This window comes from Sclerotinia sclerotiorum, genomic scaffold (assembly GCF_000146945.2).
Source record: "Sclerotinia sclerotiorum 1980 UF-70 scaffold_21 genomic scaffold, whole genome shotgun sequence".
NCBI classification, from domain to species: domain Eukaryota; kingdom Fungi; phylum Ascomycota; class Leotiomycetes; order Helotiales; family Sclerotiniaceae; genus Sclerotinia; species Sclerotinia sclerotiorum.
The window spans coordinates 651,356-676,873 of record NW_001820815.1 but is presented as its reverse complement, the minus strand read 5'-3'; the positions used below and the strand labels follow the sequence as shown (position 1 = coordinate 676,873).

General features: G+C 42.2%; 9 protein-coding genes across 9 annotated transcripts; 5 read left to right on the top strand and 4 right to left on the bottom strand.

Annotated features, from left to right (window-relative positions):
• Positions 1-808: 808 nt before the first annotated feature.
• Positions 809-2,183, bottom strand: SS1G_12605 (hypothetical protein; the record flags this gene model as incomplete). The annotated part of the gene is made up of 4 exons (XM_001586568.1): positions 809-1,168; positions 1,239-1,526; positions 1,579-1,815; positions 1,866-2,183. 4 exons carry the CDS (start codon positions 2,181-2,183, stop codon positions 809-811), a joined length of 1,203 nt encoding a protein of 400 aa, XP_001586618.1.
• A 2,541-nt stretch (positions 2,184-4,724) lies between these two features.
• SS1G_12604 (predicted protein) lies at positions 4,725-4,892 on the top strand (the record flags this gene model as incomplete). The annotated part of the gene is made up of 1 exon (XM_001586567.1): positions 4,725-4,892. The coding sequence occupies one exon, from the start codon at positions 4,725-4,727 to the stop codon at positions 4,890-4,892; it is 168 nt and encodes a 55-aa protein (XP_001586617.1).
• Positions 4,893-5,176: 284 nt separating this feature from the next.
• On the bottom strand, positions 5,177-6,887 carry SS1G_12603 (hypothetical protein; the record flags this gene model as incomplete). The annotated part of the gene is made up of 4 exons (XM_001586566.1): positions 5,177-5,881; positions 5,934-6,198; positions 6,259-6,370; positions 6,686-6,887. The coding sequence occupies 4 exons, from the start codon at positions 6,885-6,887 to the stop codon at positions 5,177-5,179; spliced, it is 1,284 nt and encodes a 427-aa protein (XP_001586616.1).
• Positions 6,888-10,023: 3,136 nt separating this feature from the next.
• Positions 10,024-10,758, bottom strand: SS1G_12602 (hypothetical protein; the record flags this gene model as incomplete). Its single annotated transcript, XM_001586565.1, has 2 exons — positions 10,024-10,262; positions 10,452-10,758. 2 exons carry the CDS (start codon positions 10,756-10,758, stop codon positions 10,024-10,026), a joined length of 546 nt encoding a protein of 181 aa, XP_001586615.1.
• Positions 10,759-12,936: 2,178 nt separating this feature from the next.
• SS1G_12601 (hypothetical protein) lies at positions 12,937-13,944 on the top strand (the record flags this gene model as incomplete). The annotated part of the gene is made up of 3 exons (XM_001586564.1): positions 12,937-13,257; positions 13,349-13,519; positions 13,591-13,944. 3 exons carry the CDS (start codon positions 12,937-12,939, stop codon positions 13,942-13,944), a joined length of 846 nt encoding a protein of 281 aa, XP_001586614.1.
• Positions 13,945-14,605: 661 nt separating this feature from the next.
• SS1G_12600 (predicted protein) lies at positions 14,606-15,333 on the top strand (the record flags this gene model as incomplete). Its single annotated transcript, XM_001586563.1, has 3 exons — positions 14,606-14,651; positions 14,887-15,030; positions 15,275-15,333. 3 exons carry the CDS (start codon positions 14,606-14,608, stop codon positions 15,331-15,333), a joined length of 249 nt encoding a protein of 82 aa, XP_001586613.1.
• A 340-nt stretch (positions 15,334-15,673) lies between these two features.
• On the bottom strand, positions 15,674-17,500 carry SS1G_12599 (hypothetical protein; the record flags this gene model as incomplete). The annotated part of the gene is made up of 1 exon (XM_001586562.1): positions 15,674-17,500. The coding sequence occupies one exon, from the start codon at positions 17,498-17,500 to the stop codon at positions 15,674-15,676; it is 1,827 nt and encodes a 608-aa protein (XP_001586612.1).
• Positions 17,501-20,429: 2,929 nt separating this feature from the next.
• On the top strand, positions 20,430-22,376 carry SS1G_12598 (hypothetical protein; the record flags this gene model as incomplete). Its single annotated transcript, XM_001586561.1, has 2 exons — positions 20,430-21,099; positions 21,148-22,376. 2 exons carry the CDS (start codon positions 20,430-20,432, stop codon positions 22,374-22,376), a joined length of 1,899 nt encoding a protein of 632 aa, XP_001586611.1.
• A 1,601-nt stretch (positions 22,377-23,977) lies between these two features.
• Positions 23,978-25,141, top strand: SS1G_12597 (predicted protein; the record flags this gene model as incomplete). Its single annotated transcript, XM_001586560.1, has 3 exons — positions 23,978-23,996; positions 24,059-24,335; positions 24,436-25,141. The coding sequence occupies 3 exons, from the start codon at positions 23,978-23,980 to the stop codon at positions 25,139-25,141; spliced, it is 1,002 nt and encodes a 333-aa protein (XP_001586610.1).
• Positions 25,142-25,518: the final 377 nt, after the last annotated feature.

The window sequence follows — 25,518 nt, the reverse complement described above, 5'->3', positions numbered from 1 at the left end:
TTTCTCTTCATTTTATTTTTCCCTATTAATTTCAAAAAAAAAGTAAAAGAAACCCCTGCCCCCCCAACCCCCAAAAAACACTGATACTAATATCCTATCAATCCCATCACCAACTTCCCAATCGTAGCTCTCTACTTCTGTAATTCTGTATCTTTTTCCATAAAGAATTTGAATATTCAAACATATCACATAAAATACTACAGGGATTGATTGCCCGCATGATTTCAATAATAGACCGTAAGCAGACGAGATATACACATCGATTTTGTATCACTTTCTACGAATCAATAATAGATAAAGATTCGAATTCGAGGCTCCTTGTGAGGGAGTAGTCTAATTCATTTCTATGTAGTATGTAGTATATAGTTATCATTTCATATGTTGGATATAGATATAGATGAATAATTACTTATGGTTTTTATCGATCTAACTTGGTTGTGGATTATTTAACTTGGGATTTGCGCTTGGGAAATTTACATGTATATTGACAATTCTCAAGTTTATTCCATTTCTTTTTAGTATAAATTGGAGGTGGACAGAGAAGGTCTACATGATATCACATGGCATACAAAAAACAATACCAGCAACAAAGTTTTAATTGAATCAACTTAAGCTTCCTAACTGGGATACATATCCTCCCTCACAAGCCATTCCTCCATTTCAAGAACAAAAGTCTACATCGATTCTACAAAAAGGATTTTCCTTCACCCAAAGAGAAAGAGACAAAATTGCCAAGTCAATGTTACCCGAACCAATAACATCAACCCCTGATAACCCCCTTTCCCTCCCACCTCTCTAATATATGCATTTATGCACCATCACCATTATAGGCGATGAGATTTGGGCTTCCACTTCCGGCATTAGTGATGGAACCACTAGTTGCCAAAGCCTTAATTCTAGCCTCTACAGCAGCAGGTGTGCTCAAACCCTCAAGGGCAATCAAGTAAGCAGCGAGACCTGCAACGTGGGGTGTAGCCATGGAAGTTCCACTGATGGTGTTGGTAGCGCTGGTAGAGCCGATCCATGAGCTGAGGACGTTGACACCTGGAGCAAAGACATCGAGGACGGAACCGTAGTTGGAGAAGGAGGCACGGGCATCATTTGTGTCGATGGCACCGACTGTGATGGCATTGGGAGTAGAAGCAGGTGAAGTGTTAGCCGCGTTTGCCTAGATGAATTGTTAGTATACTTTTATTTTCCTGTGTGGAAAGTAAATATGTATGAAGGATTGGCCTTACGTTATCGTTTCCGGCAGCTACAACTACGGTTACACCGGAGGCAACTGTGCTTGTAACTGCACTGTTCAAACTGGTTGAAAAGCCACCACCAAGAGACATGCTAAGAACAGATTTGGAAACGTGGTTAGTAGCAACCCATTGAATACCAGAGATAACACCAGCAGTTGTTCCAGATCCGGAGGCATCTAGAACCTTGACACCGACAATCTTTGCTGCCTTGGCAACACCGTAGGTACTACCAGCAATGGTACCTGAGCAATGAGTTCCGTGGCCGTTCTCATCAGTGTTCTGTCATCTTGTTAGCATGTTAAGCTCTAGATTTGAGTTGATATATACATACAGCGGACCCAGAAACGAAGTTAGCTCCCATACTGGCACGACCACCAAATTGAGAGTGTGCAGCGTAGACACCAGTATCAACAACATAGACCGTTGTACCACTTCCGGCCGTACTGTCATAGATATAGCTTGTGGTGGATTTTGCACGGTGAGAAATGCGACCAAGACCCCAAGTTGCTCCAGACTGGGTTGTCAATGTTGAGGCGTAGACCTTTTGGTCTTTCTCAATGTATGCAACCTAGATCAGTTGTCAGATATGATCAAATAGTGCTGATCGATTATACATACTTCTGGCTTGTTGGCGATCTCAACAATGGTGGCCTCATCCGCTGAAATATGGTATCCAGCGAAGTCTTTGATTTTGTAAGTTGCGCCAACTGATACAGCATTGTCACGCTTTGCAACAATGGAGTTGACAAAGTCAACATGGCTAGCGGTTACCTCTGTCGTGATATCAGTGTTGTAAACAACGATATAGCTATCAGCGACAATTTCTTTGGCAGCGGTTGGAGTCTTGATCTTTGGGTGAGGTATTGCTGCTGGTGCGGCGAAGACAGGAGCAAAGACAGCCGCCAAAGCGGTAAGAATTGTGAGATAGGAGGCCATGGTGAATTTGTGGTCAAACAATTTCTTGAAGTGAAGTTAATGAAGAAGATGTTTCCCTGGAGAGAGACTGTTTGAAGGAAACAAAGGCAGTATTTAAATAACAATCGTTGAGGCTCTTCTACTGTGAAATATAATGGTTATCATCGGCGAACCTTCCGAGCTCAGGGGAAGATAAGATTACAGTAAACTAGAGGCCAAGACATAATTGCAGGTGAATATCTTCAACATAAACTCCATAGCTCATGGCCACCTTCTACAAATGAGTTTTATCCTCAATATCAGGCGTTGTTCTATCACATTTGTGGAAGCTGTCAAGCATTTGACAAGAAATAACTCCCTAAGGCCCGACTTAGCCACCCGCACTTGTCAGGGGGTGTAGAGTTTGTCGAGATGCTATTCAGCAACCCATATATGTATGGGGTGCTTGAACAATGAAGCAAGCCGGCACTAGTATAACACCATCGGGAATTCCGTCAACTACAACCTACCACGAGCCGACACAAACGACATAAAATCTATATGAATCTCAGGCTAAACGCCTATCATAGTTGTGTATGTCATGCTCTCCTGGGATTTATATATCGAATTGGGAAGTTGTGAGGTTTTCCTTATCGATATTTATAAATGCGAGTTGCGATTGGCACAGAGCCTGGGGTTTATGTAGGATTGCCAAGCGTGTAGCCAAGCGCTCGTAGCAGCAATCAGAAACTTGATGACACTTTCAGATATCAAGAGACGCACAAGCGCCAATCGAAGTGAGCATATGATTGTACAATAACTTTGGAGATGGCTTCATCTCACTATTATCAATATCAACCTCCCTTTTTGAGAAAAATCAGCTATTGAAGCTTGCCGGATTTCAATTCTCGAAAGAATCTCGTGATGATGAAATTATCTTGGCGATGACTTTGAATTATTGTTGGTGAAGTCTTCAATGCCGATATATTCGACAGTCTAGTTGAAAGGCTTATCTCCTGCCACAAAAAGATCAACTGTACCGGCCCCTTGCTATGGTTCTACAATATTTTTTCCCGCACACCATCTTTTCCTAATCATCTTGGCGAAATCTGGCTTGGCAGAAAACATATTGAGATAAGCATAGCAGAGGCAAGGTGTAAACCCCAGAATTGAGGCCCAGAGTATGGCAGTTGGACACAATCTGATAGAAGATGAGATTAATGTCGTGTCACCGGTGATTGATCGTGGAGACAATGTTATTCGTCCTTGAAAGCTTCAATTAAGAGAAACGACACTAAGCGACATTACTTGGCGCGCCGAGAGAAAAACGAGAGTGGTACGAAAGAAGTAAGAGGATAGGACCTTTCCAGGTGTGATTTTGTCATAATACCGAACTATCCTCTGAATATTAGCCGGAATCCAAAATAGGAAGGTATGGACCTCACCTCGGAAGTGAGGCCTTTCACATGAATGATCACGTGGTATTCCTACGCTCAATATCACAAGAACTTGAGTGTAGGTTTCACATCTTGTTCACTTACCTGTGACCGGATGGCATCATTTCATATCATGATTTGATATCTGTGCTTTCCCATCATTAGAGCATTGTGATAGATATTAATGAAAGCCTAGTAGCGATTTGAGCTGTGAGACTATTGCACAAAGAAGATCCTTTTGATGGGCAGCCGGAAAGATATGCTTTTCCGACTGACTATTACCTGAACTAAACCAAACAACTGTTTATCCTGCATAGGATAACAGTTTTCCATGAACCATTTCATCCTTCAGGTATCAGGAAAGATAATAAACCAACAGCAATTCTGTCATGTAAGCCACACCCGGAGCTAGACCAATGATACCGAGGATTCCAGTCCCATCTATATCGGAAAAATATTTGCACATCCGCGGTGCTTACTACTCATCGAGGGTGATGGGCAGTTTTCCGGTCAAAATACCCATGACATATCATCTGTGACTCTACACCCCTTACACACTCCGATTGCTTTAAGAAAGTGATGAAGTAGTAGTTGTCCATTAACACTAATGCCTTCGCAACAGTAAGAAAGCCCAACAGAGCGAAATCAATTATAATAAGTTCGTTTTCGCTTCTGGATATCACAGGGCGGGATGCAGGAGTCCAGGTGGATGGACGGGTCGCTAGGGAAGACGCCTGCTACGAAGCGAGTACTGGAATTTCATTTCACACAATGAAGCCGCACAGTCCGTCAATGATACATACTCTTATTTAGAAAATGAAACCTGAAAAAGTGGTATGAAAGTTTATAAAGACGGAAAAGTCGAATTTGACTTAGTGATCCTCGTGGCACCATTTTCACCGAAGATATACTTGACAGGACTTTGTACCTAACTGTAATGAATTAGGTAAATGGGACAGTCATTCAAACGAATACTCCATAAGTTAGCTGCGGGCTTTATGTTTCTTGGATCATGTATGTACCTCCGCTGAAATTAAACGAGGAGTTGTAAACCGACTATCGAAAGGCACGTTCACGATTGGCATACCATTCATCTGAAAGCCCTGCAGAACAATATAGCTGAGTTTTGTATATTCCCGAACCCTTTATGGTTGAAGTCGAAGCAGGAAATATTCACGACGAATACCCTCAGTTTAATGAGTGTGTCCCGGAAGCTGTATCAGGCGCATCCGGCTTACCGACTTCACTGAGCTATTTGATATATCCAAAGAAAGTATGGCATCAGAACAAAACAGAAGAGGTGGCCAGAGCATGAAGGAAGCATTGCAAGATATGTTGAGCATGAGATGGAGGTAAATTAAGAGGTTAGAAGTAATAAGCCACTCTCGATCAAGTATAGTGAAGAAAAACCCATCTCATCCACTCAGCATGAAAGCGATTGGTAGCCCATTCAAGCCGTATTTGCATTCGCCTTTGATAATGACGACTCTAGTAAAGATTCCGCCATCGGTGAACGAGATTTGAATTCGCAATCAAAGTGAAGAGGGTGACTGTAAAAATCCATGGTCAGCCTCTAAAGTACATAGGCCACTTAAAATGTCATTCAAACCTTGATAAACCCGTTGTGAATCGAACAACTGGTTCAATTTCTTTTCCTTCTGAATCAGTAGCCTTCGACATATTGACTGTAGAGATTAAAGTAGCCAAAACAATCCAGACACTTGCCAATGCTAAATGGCGGCCGACGCATATTCGGCGACCGAAACCGAAAGGTCCTTTGAGATATGGCTCACCAGAGCCACCTTCTTCGACTGGAATGTATCGATCTGGATTAAATAGATCAGGATCTTTGTAAATCGCTTCGTCGCGACCCATCGCCCATGTATTGAAATAGACATTTGTACCTCGAGGAATAAACATCTCGTTGTAGACATCATCTTTAAGTGATTTGTGGGGAACACCAAGAGGAGATAGAGGCCTCCATCTAATGATTTCTTGAATGATATACTCTAGATATAAGAGTTTTGGGTTGTCTCTATCTTTTAATGTAGGAAGCCGATCTGTCCCAATAGTCTCATCAAGCATATTTCGTGCTTTGTGAAATATGATAGGGTGGAGTAATAAATTCAGTATACCCACCATCGTTGTTGCGAAGGTAGTGTCTGACCCTGCAATAAATATTGCGGCAGCCGAGCCATTGATATCTCTCAAGGAGAAATCGTTTGGTAGACCCCGCGAATCATTTTCTAAAAACTTTTCAAGCAGAGGATATATGTATGAAGACTTTTGAGCTACGCCGTCTTTCTGTGATAGATCAGGACTAAACGACGATGTGAGGGGGCGCATAATGACGTACAAAATCCTTCAGTGCGGCAGCATATGGCGCGTCGTGAAGACGCTGGATCGCGGGACCCCATTTTTTTGCATGCTTTATGGCTTGTGAGGGGACAAGCCAGTAGGGAACATTGCTTAGGAAGGGAAAATAATCGATAACAGTTGCTCCTGGAGACCCCCCATTTCCTGTGGCAGTCATCGCATCCGCTGCAATCTTGATGTATTCATCGTCATCGTTTTCTAAAGTAATACCAAATGCTACTCTCAACACGATAGCAGTGGCAAACCTACACCAAGGTAAGCATGGTTGTCTAAAAGGGTAAGAAGAGTCTCACCGAGGTACTTACCTGCTCAAAGCAACTTCCCAGTCTTTAGGTCGTTGAGTAATTGTGTAGAGAGCCTGCCGTGCTTCTTGCTCTTGTATACTACGGTATTTAACCACACTATTCTTCGTAAACGCTGTTTGTAAGTGAGTTCTATGTGCTTTGAAATGCGGTCCCCACGGAAGAAATGTCAATGTGCGACCCCATCCCATACTGTTTACATCAGCTATGCAAGGCCAGGACGCAACATCTATCTAACTTACGCCTCAAATAAAACAAACCGAGGTCGATCGCAATAGTTAGCTCCACTCCTGGATAGAAGCTCATCTGCAGCTTTAACAGTATTCAAGACCAAAACTGGAGTAAGGAACTGTTTGAAGAATAATATATCTGAATCTAAGGGCGCATCTGAGCATATCGAAGGGATTTTGAAAGGTCCATTCGTACATACTGTATTCTTGTGACAATTTTTGATAGTAAAGATGAGGGTCGTCCGTGGGCACTAATCGTATGTGTCCCAGAATTGGTTCTCCTGGAGGACTTGGTGGATATGGGTGTCGTGATGACTTGGAGAAAACCTGCCAAATCACGAAGGTAACACATGCTATGAGGACAAGACGCAGCAAGGAGGATACCCCATAGCTAAACTCCATGTTGAGTATCTTGTAAGTCTTACCTTTTTGACTAAGGATGTACGTAGTCTTTGTATCGTGTATTCAGTACTTATGATCCGGGTTTGTTTATCTTGTTACAGTTGCTTACAGCAATAACAGGTCTTATCTGACCTATTTACCTTGATGGCTGATTCGCACGCAATTCAAGATCCGTATTAGGAAAAGGGCTCCTCAAAAAGTGGAATTGTCGGATGGAAATGAATTCTTTTGGCAGTGAGCCAGCCATGGTGAGAAGGGTATGCATATATTGGGGCTACGGTAATCAAAAGACGCTCCAAGCGCAAGTCCTGCATCGGAAATTCCATGTGACTTTTACGATGTAAGATTTTACAACAACCACATCATTAATCCTCACCGACTGCGAGTTTTCAATTGAAGTGGCCAGGAGTTGGCATATGCACACATGTTCTACTATGCAATTGGATAGCCCCAAGTACTGTCTGCTTGTGCGCGAAATATCAAGTGAAAGTCCCGCACACTGATGGAATTCGATGTCAGGGTGGAAGAATACCACAAATGCTAGAAAGTGACTTTTAGGTCCATATAAACTTTTGAGATGTAATGGACTGTAGATGTGTTTCACTGCCTCATTACCTACATAATCGCCATCACGAGGTTCAAATGGAGATGATTTGAGAAATAGGAAAGCTCCAGGGATTGCTCCGTTCTCGATTTCTTAATTACGACAGGTCTGCATGTCATTCCTTGGACTCTAAGTCCTATAGAATCAGACAAGTGTCGAAATGTATGCCTTAAAAACCATGTACCACAATCATACTGGCGCAACTGGCGCAACTGGAGCATATATGCATTGCTTGTGCTCTGATACAAGCAGGTTGCATCTCAAAACAGCACAAGATAATCACATAGGGAAAGTGCTCTTGATCGAAAATTTCATTCAGACTCCCAGTTTGGGAGCTTCAGACTACCATTGGAATAATCATTAATCATGGCATCCATATTAGATATCCCTCACCAGCTCCATGCAAATGGTAAAGAAATGGTAGTTTGGCTGTTATTGAATAGATGTAGGTAGTCGGAGAAGCATTAATTATTAAATGGAAATATCTCTTAAGCTTATGAAGGGTGTCAGTCTACTGCTGTGCCACTGCCGTCCCTAGACTCCGGCTGTAAAAGACTAGCAGAGAAAATGTATCCAAGAACGAATTCGCTACAGGCCAGTTAACTCCCCTTTAACCTCACCTCATATGAATTGATCCACCATCATCACCGGACGACAACCTTCATCTCTCCGAGTCTTAGTATACACTCTACCAAAAAGAATAAGGACATCTAAAACCAGGCCAGAATAACCCCTTGAGATATTCCCCCTCAGATAGAAATGAATCACAGACTATGAAAAACATCCGTAACGCCCAAACCAATAATCACACATCGCATATCTCACCCACCATCACTCAAATCCAAATCCAAATCCAAACCCTAACCTAAGACGAAGCCCTACCAAAACAGCAAAAAGCAAGGATAACCAGCTGGAAAAAGTTCTCCGATATAAGATTTCATTGCAGATGTACCCTCCGATATAGTGACAACGTTGAAACGATCACTGATCAAACATCCCACCTACTCTATCAAATACTAACAGCAAACTGGGCAGCCTAGTGCACCAAATCGACGCGAATGCGATATTTGACGATGATAATTTTGCGGGATATGGCGTTTAGATTGCGTAGAAACTTAGGCTGGTGAAGGGGAAAGCAGTGTGTGTATTTTTTCCGCAACATAATTTAGATATTCATCTGTAGATACCTAGGCAGGTAGCTCATAGTATTTTAAAAGTAATTATTTATATAGTTTCCCCACAAAAAAATCCTCTATACTACCTAGGTATAGCAAAATTACTCGCGACTGGGGAACCTATTCTTTCTTCTTCTCTTGATACAGCTGAATAGGTTAGTTGCATTTTCACACTTTTAATCACAATCTAGTTATTTTTACCTATTTAACGCTAGTGAAGAATGCTTAAAGTCAAGGGTAAGATATATATATCAGTACCTAGGTAGGTACATAAGCACAAAGTGTCTCGACAAATACGCACTGCGAAAGATAATCCACCAGATCTCATAACGTGTTTCATCACCCCGTGCACCATATCACCTCGTGCACCACTTTCACCTCAATTCCTATTTATAATCATATATAATTCAACAATTACTTGATCAATTGATTTAAACTAAGCACTATCTAATAATTTAGGATCTATATTATCATTAGAACATGTTCTTGCATTATGACCTGTTATTCCACATTTACTACAGCATCGATTAGTCGATGCCTCTCTATTAGAATTCCGCCCATTTTGTTGTCTATCGCGTTTAATCTGAACATCCACCTCTTTTTGTGATATAATATCATTAGCCTCTTGAATAGTGAGAGCTCCTCCTAAATGTAATTGAGTCTTTTTAGCACGTTGACGTTTACTTAATCCCGTATTTGCCAATCGAAGATCGTGATTCTCAAAAGCTAAAATCGTGACAATACTAGCTAGGTATTCTACACCCTTAATTAAAGGATCTGTAGCCTTAAATATAGGTGTAGGAGAGCTAGAATGATGCCGAGCAATAATAGATCGTACTAAAAATGCTTGTGAAAGAGCTTCGGTGGCATTGTGAGGTGTTTGTGAGACCCAATCGGGCATATGACTCGGAGGAAGCGAAGGAGGAGTAGGTGTACGGATTCGAATATCCATTCTAGAGAGTACAGCATCGGGATTAAAAGGGACTAATCCTGCTCCTCTAAAGCCTGCTTTCATATTCTCCATTGTAATTGCTTGTTCGTATGCAGCATTGAATGCTATAAAGAATTCGATTTTGGAGATATGATTGATATGCATCCGTATATACCCCTCAATTTGCTTGCTATATATACGTTTTAGCACACTAAAACAACTAACATCAAGAGGTTGGGTGAGACGACTCGAATGAGGTGGTAATCCGACGGCTTTAATCTTATGTTCTATACAATAGTTCTGAAAAGGGCCTGATTCATGGCTTTCATATCCATCTAAGACTAGCATTCGATATGTACCCTTCGTTCGGAGTTTCGTATACTTATCAAAATGCTTTAGTCATTCTAAACCTGTCTCATTATTCGTTCATCCATTTATAGTAGTTTTAACCACCCATTCGGGAGGCATATCCGTCTCGCTGTACCAATTGGCTAGGTGCATTTGTCCTTGAACAAGGAGATATGGAGGTATGTTCTCCCCCGTCGCATTACCACATACAATCGCTGTCGACCATTCTCTATTGCCTGGCTGTATTCCTTTACTTTTGCCACATCTATCTACACTAGTAATAACCATACTAGAGGATATCACTCTCATCATAAAGCCTGTTTCATCAAAATTCCATATATCGCACTTTTGTATTCCATATTTTGCCTTTATATTTTTGAATAGTTGAAACCACTTATTAATAAGTTTAGGATCCTCGCAGAGAGCCCTTTGGAAGTCGTAGGCACGATTAAAACGCGTTTTTAGAATATTGTATCGATTCACGAATCGATATGCCTATTGTTTACCAATACGCTTTCCACTCCTCGATTCAAGAATGTGATTCGCCATACTTTCAACACTTATGAATTTAGGACTAAATCCTCGCTCATCCATATCGATTATATGCTGAATAATAACCTCCTCTTCAATTTTAGTAATTTTATGCTGTTTTTGACGATATTCGGAGGCAGGAGTGATCCCTTTCATTCTACGTATGAGTGTCGTATGAGTAATATTGTAAATCTTGGCAGCTTTCCGGAGGCTTAAATTTTTATCTTTAGCCATTGCCTCCATCGCCATAACGATATCGCGTTCATTTAATGTCGATACCATAATTATTTATTGATAAATCGCGTATTGAAGTGATTGATGTGAATTGAGGTGAAAGTGGTGCACGAGGTGATATGGTGCACGGGGTGATGAAACACGTTAACCGAAAACTAATCTTATATAATTCTTTCTATATATCAGACGATTATACAGCGTTCCTTTGTTTTGGCTGTATATAATTATAGCTTATTTCTTCTAGAAAAATAAGGACTTGACAGCTTCATTGTCGTTTTATCAGGTCTCTAGTACAATTAATATTTTATAAATCCCTATATTTTCAAATTCACCCATCTATCTATGAAAACACCGTTCGAGTGCCTATACATGTATGGGCATACATGTATACATATATGTATGTAAATACACATATATCCAAAAATAAAAAAGCATCAAAGCAATCCCCATAAAGAAGAGGAATTAAAATCATACCAGAATTAAATATCTCATTACCATCTATTCTCATACCTGTAACACAACAACCCTTAACGCTACTTAATTACCTACCAATGTTTCTAGAACATCATATCTACATAATTCTTAGATATAATAAGAAGTAGCGACTAGAAATCATAAATCTAAGCCTGAAGATCTAGTCGGGTAATGAAAGGAGGATTATTACTTGATATAGAGTAATAAATATTTTGGTAACTATTGCGGGCACTGGGTAGGTAGTTGAGAGGAAGTTGAGGGGACACGAGGAACAATGTTTGTTTTTGATCTTGATGGTTTATTTATTTATGGGAAGTTGAAAGGCCCATCAGCGGTTTTATTGAGAGCTTTTAATGTAATATTTCATATTCCTCACAAACCCCATCCCGCCCAAAAATACAATGACTTCAATTATTCCGCTTCAGTCATCTCGAAGAGTTTTCTACCCGCTGAGTTCATCTATTCCCAGCAGGTGATGTTTGCAATGATATTCATCTCCTTTACATACAACAGGACCATTCTATACCGTATCATTCCCAATAACCTCTCCTCCATTAACCATTTTGATCAGCCCATTTCCCCACAAAGCAGGTATAGCCTTCCTATTCGTCCACTCAGCACACTTCCAAAACCCCGGTACCTCTTCTCCCCCTCCATACGGCGTTCCATCCACCTTACAAGCTTCCATCTTCATACTGCTCGGATTAAACCATCTCTGTCTTGGAGGCGCCGAATACTTTTCAGGACTTCTGTCACTCAATCCATATCAAGAGTTCTTCGATAAAATGACTCGACGGATTTAGGTGGTGGTGAAGGAAATTGGAAATAGGACATTCCGTTGATCGAGACAATATCTCCATTGACTTCGTAATTGTACCAGAGCCATCTGAAGAGATTTCATGAAGAGGTTGGTGTGGTAGCGTGTAGTCTGAGGCATGAGAGGATCTTGAATTCGAGATGCCATTGGATTTTATAGATTTTGTGGGTTAGGGAACTCATGATTTGGTGCTGATGTTTATTATTAGAGTTGTTGTCAAGATTGGTGGAGGTAGCACATGCGGGAGGAAGTGGGGAGATCTGAAGATGAATTTATTGGCTAACTTTGATGTATCCATAATGGGGCTGATATGAATACCTCGATGAACTGCTCGAAGTTCAAGGGAGCAGCGTATTGGTATGGGAAAGAGCACCACTCTCTCAGTTTAGATGTTAGTATTTTTAATTGATATTGAAGACTCAAGCCCTTCGAAACTATTCAAGTAGAGGAAGAACAAAAGCAAAAATGAAGGCTGCGATTATCAAGCAACAAATTGCGGCTATAGTGAAGAATCGACGAATCGTGTCATGCTCATATCTTTGGCGCGGTGGGCCAACAGTGACCGTCGCGATCAATGGAGTACGCTCGTCGGCTTCCATCTTCTTATCGAGAGGTCCCTAAGGTCTATAAGGACAAAGACTTTTAGACGCTGGTTTCTAACGTTTGATGCGAAACTTCATCCGAAAGATTTTGACTTGATATGTTAAAAGTCCATTCTTGCATATCCGATAGTTGTCTTTGCATCCAAAGTTATTTCGTCTCACTGCCCACACTTGTGACTCGAAGTGGGGTGTCCGTAACACGCTAAATCCACTCCCGCGCGGCCGCAATTCCGAAAATGCGGGGAGCTGTGACAGCTTGACAATAAACTGATTAGCCCGAGACCTCGGATCAAACGCACTTTTCCAACAATTGTTCCTTTCTTTTAAAGCAATATGCCTCCTAGACTACATCATTTACCTACGCGGCCATTCACAAGTGTGCGTAGCCCTGTGTTAAAACGTTTCGAAAGCACAGTAGAACGTCAACCAGATAGCAACTCGAATTCTCGATGGCTGAGCACGATTAAAGCTAGGATTGGGAAATGTATTATGTTTGGGATGAGCCGAGAACAAGCACGAGATGCGGGAAATATATTAGAGATTTTGGGGCGAGATTGGAGGGAATTAGTAGCTGGGAGACTTGGATACCTGGTGGATAAAAACAGAGCGGGTTTGACAAGGCATAAGGTTGTTTGGGGGGAAATGGATTGTATGGTATTTTCCCTTCTATGTGGAAGGATGGACGGGCTATGTTTTCCTGACATATGTTGAAGTAATCGTAAAGCTAATCTTGAGTTTACTACAGAAACACGTTAATAATGTCATGTACATACGATATGCCGAGAGTGCAAGAGTAAATTGGACTCAAAATTATGCCATTCATATCGATCCCCAAAATAAAGATAAATGGAGACAATTGTGTACGCCAGAGGGTTATGGAATGATACTACGAAGCATACATACGACGTACCTCTTCGTAAGTTTCCTCGAATTCCATCCTCTCATATACTCACATGTATTTTGTCGTACATTTACTGACAAGCGCAGCCTATGACATGGCCGGATCACATTTCCGTGTATCATAAACTTAGCCATCAACCCAAAAGTGAAGCCGAGTTTTCTTTCAAATTAGACGTACTAATCATGTCGGAATTACATCAAAGATCGGCTGCTAGATGTGTGGAAGATATTGTGACATATGATTATAAAAATGGAAAGAAGGAGGGGCTGCAACCATGGCTTTTGGATGCTTTTGCGAAGACTTGGGAAGAGCAAAATATAGCAATGGCAAATGCACGAAAGAAAATTGAGAATATAGAAGAGAAAGTCAGGAGATTGGAGATTGAGACCTGGGATAGGGAGGATGCGGTAGAGGATATGGGTACCGCTAACAGGATTTGAGAGGAAGATGAAGCAAGTAAATACTAGGTACACCAGTAGATGATATGGTGACGCATTCTTCGGCACGATTAGTCTCGAGGCCGAGGATCAACTCTAGTCATGATAAATACCGAGTCTAGCAAAGCTATTCCGTAGCGTGACAAGCGAGTACTAGAAGTCATGCGAATGTAGATTTAAATAGATACGCGGAGCTTGATAGAACTCCCCAGCCCTCAAGTCAACAAAAACACATGCTCCATGCACAAGGGTGAATCGCACGCAACTCATTTCTTAAACAAGCAAAGTCGTTTCAAACAACCAGCAAATAATCCATTACCCATATACTCCATATGAGCTAGCTCCGGGAAAACTCACCAGTAAATATTTCCCCACACTCCATCGCGGCCGCTAGCTCCAATTTAACCCTCGGCATCAGAGCTTCTAAATCGTCATCGAGCGAGCGTTTTTCAAGATATCCACTACTCTCAATTACAATTGCAAACTATCATTTTCATTCCATTTCCAGTTAATTACCCTTTGCTCACTTATAGTCTCTATATTTTCACCTCAATATTCTATCCATCTATCCCGAGTTTCTTAATGTAACATAACACAAAATAAATAAGAATTAACAACCCAGATTCAAGAACTAAGAATCAAACCCCTCAAAAACATTAAAACAATGCCCACCCCAGCACTCAGAAAAGAAGTAATTTCAATCTATAAAGGTATTCCCTTTCCTCCTTCCTTTCCCCTCCCTCAAGCCCTCATCTCTCAACCCCCTCGTCACATCAAGCCCCCTCCCTCTTATACATCCATATCAATACCAACATCCCTATCCCTCCTCAACAATCCCACTTCCTTAACAACCACCAACCACCAACACATTATCCTCCCCTTCCCTCTACAATATCCAATCTACTTTTTACCAACTCTCTCCCCTAATATTAACATATAAAACAGAACTCCTCAATCTAGGACGAGAATATCCGCTCGGATATACATATTTTCGGACACGATTACACAAGGCATTTATGGCGAATGCGTCTATGGAAAATGAGAGCGATATACGGAAAGGGATTGAGCGCGCGGAGTTTGTTAGGAAGGGTATGTGTTGTGCTATGCTATCACTTTGTTGTATTTGTGAAGAGAAGGAGGGGAATATATTGGGTCTAGTTGAAGATGTGCTAATTATTTATTGCGGAGTAGAGATTGAAGCATTGTATGTCACCTTTATATCTCCTGAAATCCACCAGGTGCATTAGAGAGGGGACGATTCACAGAATGCGCGTATAAGTATCACACAGAAATAGAGACATGGGCTGATTAAATATGTATTGGGTATATCCAGGTACTATCTTAAAAGGTATCGAGCGCTGCGACAAAGATACAAAGAAGGATGAAGAATGATGATGAAGCCTCCTGGCATTTATATCCAAACGATGAATACTATGCGCCAATTCGGAGGCAGATAGATATATGAAGTCCTTATGGACGGGATATTATAGCGATGGTGAATCCCAAAAGAAGACTCGATTCCTGGCTTCGAGGTGCTGTAGGACTTCTTTCGAGTGCGAGGCGTATATAAGAGGAGGCGTATATGAGAGGCGGTGAATATGTACGGGAAGTGGTGAATGTGATATTGGTGGAGGCGAATATAGGACGGAATAATTAAGGTGATAATATAAACATGAAGGAGGAGAATCGCTAGAGAAAATTGGGTAAACTCGAAGACAATTGGGCGACTACTTCAATTACTCGAATCAGACTTCGGGTCTTTTTTCTTCGCCCACCAAGCACCGACTTCAAGGCATTCTCCCCAAGATGTTCCATTATTCTTCAATAAATCCGTCATCAAGTTTCCGTGCCAACGATCCCATTCGTCCATATTTTTTCCACTCGCTTCCTTCAATAGTGGTTCCAGACTCTGGACCAGTTGTATGATGCTCATCAATGCGGTTCTGCGAAGAGCAGCTTGTCCTGGTGTAAGATGCTTTCGATCAGCTTCCTTGGCTTTGCCTCTCGATCCGTCAAGTCCATTAGTGGAGGTGGCGGGTCCGCCGACTCCTTCACGCTCCCAACGTACTTCACCAAGCGGGATTGCTAGTCTTCGACTTTCGATTTGTTCAAGGACTTCGGCTTCTTGAAGCAGCATAGCTCGGATACTTGTACAAGGCATAGGGGGTAAACCTCGAGTTTCGAGGGCTTTGGATATCCATGTATTGTAGTCGATAAGATATTGATTTTGTGGCGTTGCTAAAGGTGTTTGTGGTGTAATAGTGTATGCGCCCATGGCATTAGTGTATATTTGTTTGTGAGCTTGATTAGAATTGTCTTCGTCTTGCGTGGCAGGTGGTGCGTGTGATAAAAGCATTCGAATAGTATGATCGCCATCCCAAACCTCCAGGACTCCTCCAGGTTTTAATATCCGTAAATATTCGTCCATCAAAGCCTGTGAGCGTTCATTATCCTTTGTAGATAATATCATGCTCATGTCCTTAACCATGATAAGTGAGAATTCTTCGTCGCGAAAGGGGAGGGGCGTCTTTCGCAAATCGTGCTGAACGAAACGCCAATTCATATCATCATCGGCATCCATGCGAGGAGCCAGCGGTGCAATATCTATACCCGTAAATTGTATCGAGGAGTGACCTTTATGCGCAAAATGTTTGTGGCACATCACACTCCAAAAGCCTGTGCCGCAAGCAACCTCGAGTACTCGTTTCGGGGGTCTGCTGTTGAAAGCTGATGAACATGTCGGGCCATTGAAGACCTGACATAATAACATCGTTCGTAAAGTCTGGCGATGGATTTCGGGAAGATCGCATGGTAGGGGATATGCCAACGAGGGATCTCGCAGATATCGGCGACCATGCCGTTTGGTGAATGGTTGCGCCATGGAAGCTTCTGTTGATGACCCTGACGGGTCACGACCTTGATCTCGATCTCGCGAATTTATTTTCGAGATTTGACTCGAACCTGTTGTGCTAGAAATACTACCTGCTCTGTCTGCGGAATCTGAATCTCCTCTTTGCTGCTGGTGGGCGGCGGAATTGGTGGAGGCATACCGTTCCACTCCGCTTGCATTTTTGAAGTAGTGAGTTGAATGGCCCGAGGTCGATGATGATTTGCGCTTCGCTTTCGCTTCTGCTTCTGCTGCGGCCCGGGCTTTATTGCTTTGATTTACGGAGTGTTTGTGATTGACTAAAGGGGTTGAAAGCATACCCACATCCGGTGTCGAGCTAGTGGTGTTTATCAATGCCTCGGAAAAGGAAAAAGAACCGTTAGCGGTACTCTTATCGCTTTTGAAAATCGGACTTCCCACGAGACTGCTTGGGAATGAGAGGATTTGTTGGAGATTATGTAGTGCAACTGGAGGCTCGGGTTCTATTTCTTGTAAGTCGTTTCCTTCTGAGCTTGATTTTGATGGTGCTCTTGATCGAGGGATTTTGCTCCTGCAAAATGGTCGGATGGGTAGGGCTTGCGAAAGTATGGATAAGTTTGTATGTGTTGATGGTGCTTTTGAACGGTTAGGTTTCTGGAGCGTTGTGCTATAGAAAAAAGCCGCTTCAGCCATGATGGGATGATGATGGGCCTTCCTTCCTTCTTATGCTTATATAACTAGTAAATCATGGCTATGGCTACTTGTCCTCGAGTATAGTGTCTGGAGATTTGCCGTAGGGTGTTTTGCCTAATTGAACGCCACTGATATTTGTGTGTATTCGTGAGTACTGGGACAATTCGTCTCCTTGGCAGCGAATAGAACTCTAAATTAAAGTTGGGAAAGTAGTGATTATGTACCGTTATGTGGCGCTTTAAGATATTCGCGATTCGTGAATGCTGTGCTGGGCGAAGTACAAGCAGATAAGGTAAGAGTTATAATCCTCCGCATTGCAGGTGATCCTTTGACCATGCGCGGCAGTGAGGTTAATTTCTTTAGCTGGAAACTCAAAAGTTCGTATATTAGATGATGAGTCTATAGCACATGTAATTGTAGATAGATGTTTCCTCTGCATTGATCTAAAGACAAAGACAAGCAGATCCAAGAAGTATATCGGGGTGAGCGAAGAGATGGTGGCATTAGGCATCAGGGTTGTCGATCATTATCTTCCCGCGTCGTATACTGCAGGATAGGGGACCTCGATGATCTAATTGGTATTTCGTAATATGGTGATAATGATATGTTAATACAAACGGTTGTGAGTAATAATGGCAAAATGATATTTGCCTACTTGGAGAATCTGGGGAAAGGATGGGGAACTCTAGCTTTATAATATATATAGAAGCTAGGTCTAGACAAATCATGCGTTCATCAGGTCACTTTGAAAATCGAATGGTATACGGTAGTTAAATCGTTGGGGATGATCCTACAGCTTTTTTGGAACTCATTTAGGTTCTATTCCGTGCCATGAACATGTTTCAAAATGCTGAGGTTTCAAAAAGATCAATTCATTCACAGAATTGATGAATTGAGCATGCCATAGGACTATGTGAGGTCCGTACATGGGAAGCGAGGCTTCTCTCCAACTTCAGCACTGCTAAGTAATATGCTTTCCCCGCCTTCACTTGCAGATATCCCCTGCTTATGGGAAACCATAATAAACACCGAAAAGCTTTAATGTGATCCGATTGGTGATACAAACCCGCACTTTGGGGGAGTCTCGCGGCCTTTCGCCGAGATACAATCGGTTTAGGAACTTTGGTTAGCTTTCAATCAGTTATGTTCCCGCGTCGTCGTACCCTAGGTTTCACCCAAAGAATAATAGTAAATTAATAACTGACATTGTCCTTTCGGATTCGTCGGGGTGCATCTAGATAGACATAGGAACCTTCCCCAAGCCGTCTAAAAACAACTGTTTGATCCAGTTGTGCGTAAATCCTATAGACTTTGCCAATCGCAATTTATTGTGAGAAATGCTGAAAGGATGCATCTAATTGCGCCAATCGAAACTCGATATTGGACGAATCCAAATCGAAGCCTTGCAGATGTTGGGACTTGAGCAGCAAGCATAGGACAAAAGGCTTCTTGCATATGCTGTTGCACAAGATGGATGTACTTCACATTGCACCAACTTGGATGAGGCCGGATGTTACCTCATCAGAATCCAGTCGGACGAACCATGCAAACTTTGATTATTTACCTGTTTCAAGTAACTTCCAAGCAAAATCACAGTGTGGGTTAATGGATAATGGGAAACATGAAACATGAAACAATGAAGACGGCGAATAACCCGAGAGCAAACTGTATTCATGCGGCTGATACTGCGTAGAAGTACTGGTCTTGTCATACATAGTACTCATTGTTGAAACCTGGAACAACACCTCGACGTCTCAAAGAAATGGCAGTCATTGTGAGAAATTTTAGGAAATCTAGAAAGCCGCATTGCCATATGATTCCATAGATTGAAGTCCTAATCAATTGACATTCTTGTAAAGTGACTCGCTTATGTTTTCACGTGATTTTGAATTTTTGGCGCTAAGCTCTCATCCATGTTGATGTTCCGCTGAGTTCTAGTTGGAGCTTGGTGGGTGAACCACATCTGAGCAGGAAGTTGACGATAACATCAATACAACAAATTCCATCTACGAGATTCTTTTATCGACAGCGTCATAACATATGAGAAGTCTTTCTCTCCTGTTTACAAGGTAGTACTTTCTTTTTCTTCCCAACAGGAACGACGAATTCTTTTTCTTTCAACAGTGTTCACTTCTTGATATAACCACTTACCATTTACAAGATAATAGGCCCAACACTTAAAACTCGAACGAATTACTCTTAATATCTGCAAGATCTTTCACGAAGGCCCGCAGGCCGAGTAGACACTCCAATTACGCGCCTTCCAGAATCCACTGTGTCGAAACTTTGAAAACCACTGTATCTACTTGAATTCAACATCAATTGCTTCGCGCACAATAGCGCACCATACCACAGGTGACTTTGCGATCGTGGTTTATGCTAGAACATATTTCCAAGAGACCTATGTGCCAACGAAGAAGAAACCGATCTCCAGCTTCGAAACCACCAGTTCAACCGATCCTCGGTTTATTCCGTCTCCCTACACGGCCTGCGCTCACAAAGCTGAGTCGACGCCTCCGCTAGATTTCTATCTGCGGTGGTTTTAATGGCAGATGGTTACAGATTTGCACAGCAGAGCGCTGGGAACTATTATTACCCTCAAAATACACACCATCCGAGACATTTGATCCGTACTGGGACACCCCCAAATAACATTCGATCTGCCTTCAACACCAATACCCCGTCCCCCACTCGAACCCCTGATCCTCAATCTCCAGCTCACGGTCTTTACAATATGTTCAACCATCAGCAAGGGCAACATGGCCGCGTCAATGGCGCAGGACGGGGTGCCATAGCAAGCATGCTACAATATCCTCACTTTCCCTCGCATCAGTCTCAGCATACTCAGCACCACGCCAATATTCAACAAGACCACAATGCACACAATTCCAACGGGGTCAACCATCATGCGAATTTCCCCACCGTCGGCATGCAAAATTCGACGTCCGCTTTCACTTCAAACCTACAAAATGGGCATACGACAGGTACACATGGTGGTCAGGCAACGCCAATCAATGAGCATTGGCAGAAGCAAATGGAATTGTACACAGAAGTAAAGAAAGCAAAGCAACATGGCCCGCATTACTTTGCTAGAACCAAAGCCACTCAGAATACTGTTGACAAGCCAACAACGACATCAGCTGAAGAAGAGTCGGAGAATGCCAGTCGAAACAGACCTTCGAATACGGACAGTTCTATTAAACGTCAGGATTGGCATAATTTGGACATGAGTGGGCTTGGGCTTCGAGCATTATCGGTCGAAGTATTCCAGTATACTTTTCTCCAAGAGTTATACGTAGCGTCCAACGCTCTCACCTCTTTGCCTGCAGCTATCGGTCAATTGCGACACTTGCGCCATTTAGATGCCTCAAACAATGCCTTGCAGACTCTACCCCCTGAGCTAGGCATGTGTGTTTATTTGAAGAATTTACTACTGTTTGATAACCAACTCACTACTCTGCCTTGTTCATTTGGTTCACTCTACCAATTAGAGATGTTAGGCATTGAGGGCAATAAACAAATGGACCCCGCTATCAAGAGTGAGATCATGGAGAAGGGAACTAAGGCCCTGATCCATACACTCAAAGAAGAAGCACCAAGTAAGTTTATAAATCTAAACTCTGTATCTCGTTACTAACACATCCAAGTACCCCCTCCTCCCGCTCCTAGAGAAATGATTGATCTACTCAATGGTACAACTGTTGCCCCAGATGTCGAGAGGTTCACTGTGTTCTCTTATAACATCTTGTGTGATAACTACGTGGGTCCCGGCCAGTACGGTTATGTCCCGTCCAAAGCTTTAGACTGGGAGCATCGGCGTCACGAGATTTTACGCGAGATCGAAGAGCGGGATTCTGATTTTGTGTGCCTTCAAGAGGTGGATGCTGAAAATTTCCGAGAATTTTTCAGTGTGAAACTTGCATACAAAGACTACAAAGGTGTATGGTGGCCGAAGTCAAGAGCCAAGACTATGTCCGAGTCGGCTGCCAAGGCTGTCGATGGCTGCGCTACATTTTATAAGAACAACAAATACATTCTCCTTGACAAGCAACTTATCGATTTTGCCAATATCGCAATCAATAGACCGGATATGAAAAACCAACATGACATTTTCAATCGTGTCATGCCTAGGGATCATATTGCTGTGCTGGGTTTCTTCGAGAACCGCCTAACCGGATCACGCGTTATTGTTGCCAATGCACACATATTCTGGGATCCAGCGTATGCTGATGTTAAATTAATTCAAATCGCAATCTTGATGGAAAGCATAAGCAAATTCGCCGAGAAATATCAACGGTTCCCGCCATGTAAAGACAAAAAAGCATATACCATTACGGACGATTCAAATTCGGATGCCCCTGTGGAAGTTGCCCCAGAACCTGCACCATCCATGGAATACACAAACAAGACCCAAATACCGCTAATAGTTTGTGGTGATTTGAATTCTACGGCAGACTCCAGTGTGTACGAGTTATTGGCCACGGGACGAGTTGCCCCTGATCATCCAGATCTCGGTAATTATCAATATGGAAATTTCACGAGAGATGGAATTGAGCATCCTTTCTCTCTTCGATCCGCCTATACAAACCTAGCCGATGGTCCACAAGAATTAACATGGACCAATTATACGCCCGGCTTTACCGACCACATTGATCATATCTGGTACTCCACCAATGCCCTCGAGAACACGGACTTGTTAGGTCCTGTAGACGAAGAGTACATGAGAACGGTGCCCGGTTTACCACACTACCATTTTCCCAGTGATCACTTAGCACTTCTAGCCCGGTTCAATGTCAAGACGCCAAAAGCCAAGAAACCTCATCAAGACCCACCAGATTTCGGTTCGTCGAGCCATCATGATCGACGAAGAGATTAGAAATGTACATGGAGCATAAGCAAAGGCTTCAGCTTCTTAACCTCGGGACTGGACGGATGGATTTCAATGAACGGAAAGGGGAGGAGTTTATTTTTCTTTCTTGTGTTTATTCCATGGGCTTGGAAATTGGTGGTTTGGCAGGCTACTGGCGGGCGTGGAGCGTTGTATGCATTTTCGAACCGTCTTTTTCACTCTCCTTTGCGGTTGTCTTTTCGGGTTTTGTTTTCGTGTAATGATTAGGTTTCAGAGTGGTGTGGGGTGGATGAAGTGAATAGGCATGGATGGGAGGTGAGCGAGCAGCGTGGAGATTGGGTGAATAGCGTTAGTCGGAGGTGAATAAGTGAATAGAGATGAGATGGGATATATGCACACAAAACAAGATATATGTTAGTGTATAGAACAACATGATAAACTTGTTTTGCTCCTTTTTCAAATTATTCCTACAGCTTAACTATTGGTGATTTACGTGTACTGATGTCGAGTTTTGGTTCTTATTCCGAGTGAAGCTATCAACTGCATTACAATTCAGAGAAACAAAAAACAAAATTTTGTGAATATTTTATGTCACATTGTGATATTCATAGTCCATTAGTTGTTTGTTTGTTTAGAGACATAATTCTTGGTACTAGGTACTAACAAGATCTTTAACATCTCTAGTTCACTAATCCGAGTATTTTTTATTTTTTATTTTTTATTTCTCATTTCTCATTTCTCATCAACGAGATCTTATTGTGTGAATTGTTCATTTTCTGTTTTCGTCTAATTCTAGGCTTTCTCCTCTTCAATTCTTTATAAGATTAAGACTTATTACTTTATTATGATTTAGATAGATAAAGAAGTGCTAGATGTGAGTGTACTTGGTGTAGAATGAGTATAGATGGATGTCTTTGTTATAGCTAGATGCATTGGGTTTTTTTTATATCATTTTTATGGGTTTTTTTGTTGTTTGGGGGGGGGGTGAATGGGTTGTTAGATTTGGGGTGGTGGTTTGGGGTCTTGTGTGGATTTGATCTTTGATCTTTGAATCTCGCGGGGTGGTAATTTAGATTATATCGATCTGGTAGCCTTAGATTTGTTTTGAGCCTCTGAATACAAGTATAAACACAAGCATTCAAATCCAAAACCAAACCCACCATCCACCATCCATTCAAACCACCATGCAACAACAACAACCACAACAACCACCCACTCTCCTCTATCCCCCCCCTCGCTCAGACATGCAACGCGTCCGCCAAATGATGCGAATATGGGGCCAACTAAGCATAAACTGGAGATCATCCGGGTTATATACTCGCCAGGAAGAATTTATGCAGGGATTTCAGGGATGGGATATTGAACGGGCGATTTGTATTGGGATTGGAGCGTTGGGGAATAGGAATTTTAAGGGCGGGAAGAGGAAGAGGTGGGGTTTGGATGAATCGTATGATGGGAAGGGGTTGAAGGGGTTGTGTCAGTTAGTTTTGTTTCAGTGTTGGGTGGAGTTTTTGAGTTGGTTGCCCTTTTTCTTATTGGTTTTTTTTTTCTTTTTAGAAAAAAAGGGGGGGTTTGATTTGGGGGAGTTTTGGGGCCGATGCTGAGTTTGATTTTGTTTGCTTGTTTTGATGGAGTCGAGTTTAAGTGGTTCGTTAGGGATATCGATTGGATAGTTGTACGGAAAAGAACTAAACTAATACCCTTTCCAGGAGAAAAACGCAACATCGATGATGGCGCTATATACTTTTATTTTCCCGATGGCCTAAATACAATCGAAGAACTCTTCATGCAAGGTCTAGGATATGGAGATAATATCGTTGAAGACTATGAACAGCTGCCGGAAATAATGGCACCCGAAACATTTCTCTTTGGAATGGGTAAACATGTTAAATATTGGCATAAAGAGTTGTTGACTTCGGCGACTCCTTTTATGTCTATTTTGGCGCCATTGGAGGTAAATGGGTATTGGGAGAGTTATTCTCGTCGGTAAGTTTTCTCGTGAAGATTTAAGAGTATGATGGAAGGTTGATGATGTATTTGCAATGCGTGGATATAGTGGATATACTTATATACTGACTCCTAATAGGACTCAACTTATATTCCGGCATTACTTAGGTGAAGTAAACGGTAGAAAACTCGGTCCTCTTGTAAATATAACCTCTCTTCCTCCTGACGAACAAAAACGACTTGGGAAAGATCTGGACACGAGGGAAGGTACCGAGTTGCTTATGAGTGAGATATTAATGCATTATAAGTTTTACTATCGAAGTATGTCGGATTCGACAAAAGAGAGAGTGAGACCTATGCAGGGGTGGTATAGACCAATGACATGGCACAAGCTTCCTGGACCTCTTAATATCTCAGGGGATATATATAATTTGGATAAAATGCAGAGGAAATGGAAAGTGAAGAATGTGTCGTGGTGGCAATGGCTTGTTAAAAATTTACCTTTGTTGATTTATTTTGATATGGTATTGCATTGGATCGGGAGGACTTTTTGGAAGGATGAAATACCGCTAAATGAGGAACATAAATGGCCTGTGGAAGCAGTGTGGGATTCGAGGGAGGAGGATGGAAAAGTGTGGTATTTGGTTGAGACGAGGAAGAACGGGAAGACGCATTGGGGACATTGGCCGAGTGAAGAACTGGGGCCTGGGGTGTATGAAAAGGTTCAAGATTTCCATTTTGTGAATTCTGGGAGGACGATAGGGGATGTGAAGATGGATTGGCGGGATTATGGGAAGCAGTGGTTTGGGAGGCATGTTTGGCGTCTGTTTGAAGAAGTCGAGTAAATTTCTCTCGGGTGTTCATATGGAAATGTGGGATTTCATCGGAACAAAGTCGTTGTGAAGATAAGGTGGAAGACTGGGACTACATCGAACTTCGGAAAAGTTTCTCGCTCATGTATGAAGAATGAATTATAGCTTCTTGATCAAATAGAAAAACCACTTTGATGCAAGTCGTAGATGGCTGTTCCACATCACGTGAGGAGCCGTCCTGAAGATAGATATAGTGCCACGCTATAGATGAGGGAACGAGGAGTTTGGCAACGCAGGTAGACAATGGGAAGGAGGCAAGGAAATAGCAGACTAGACTTAAGCAGAAATGTAACAAGAGCCATGCATACCATGATCCATCTTTGTATATACCTTACTTGAGGCATAGGAGA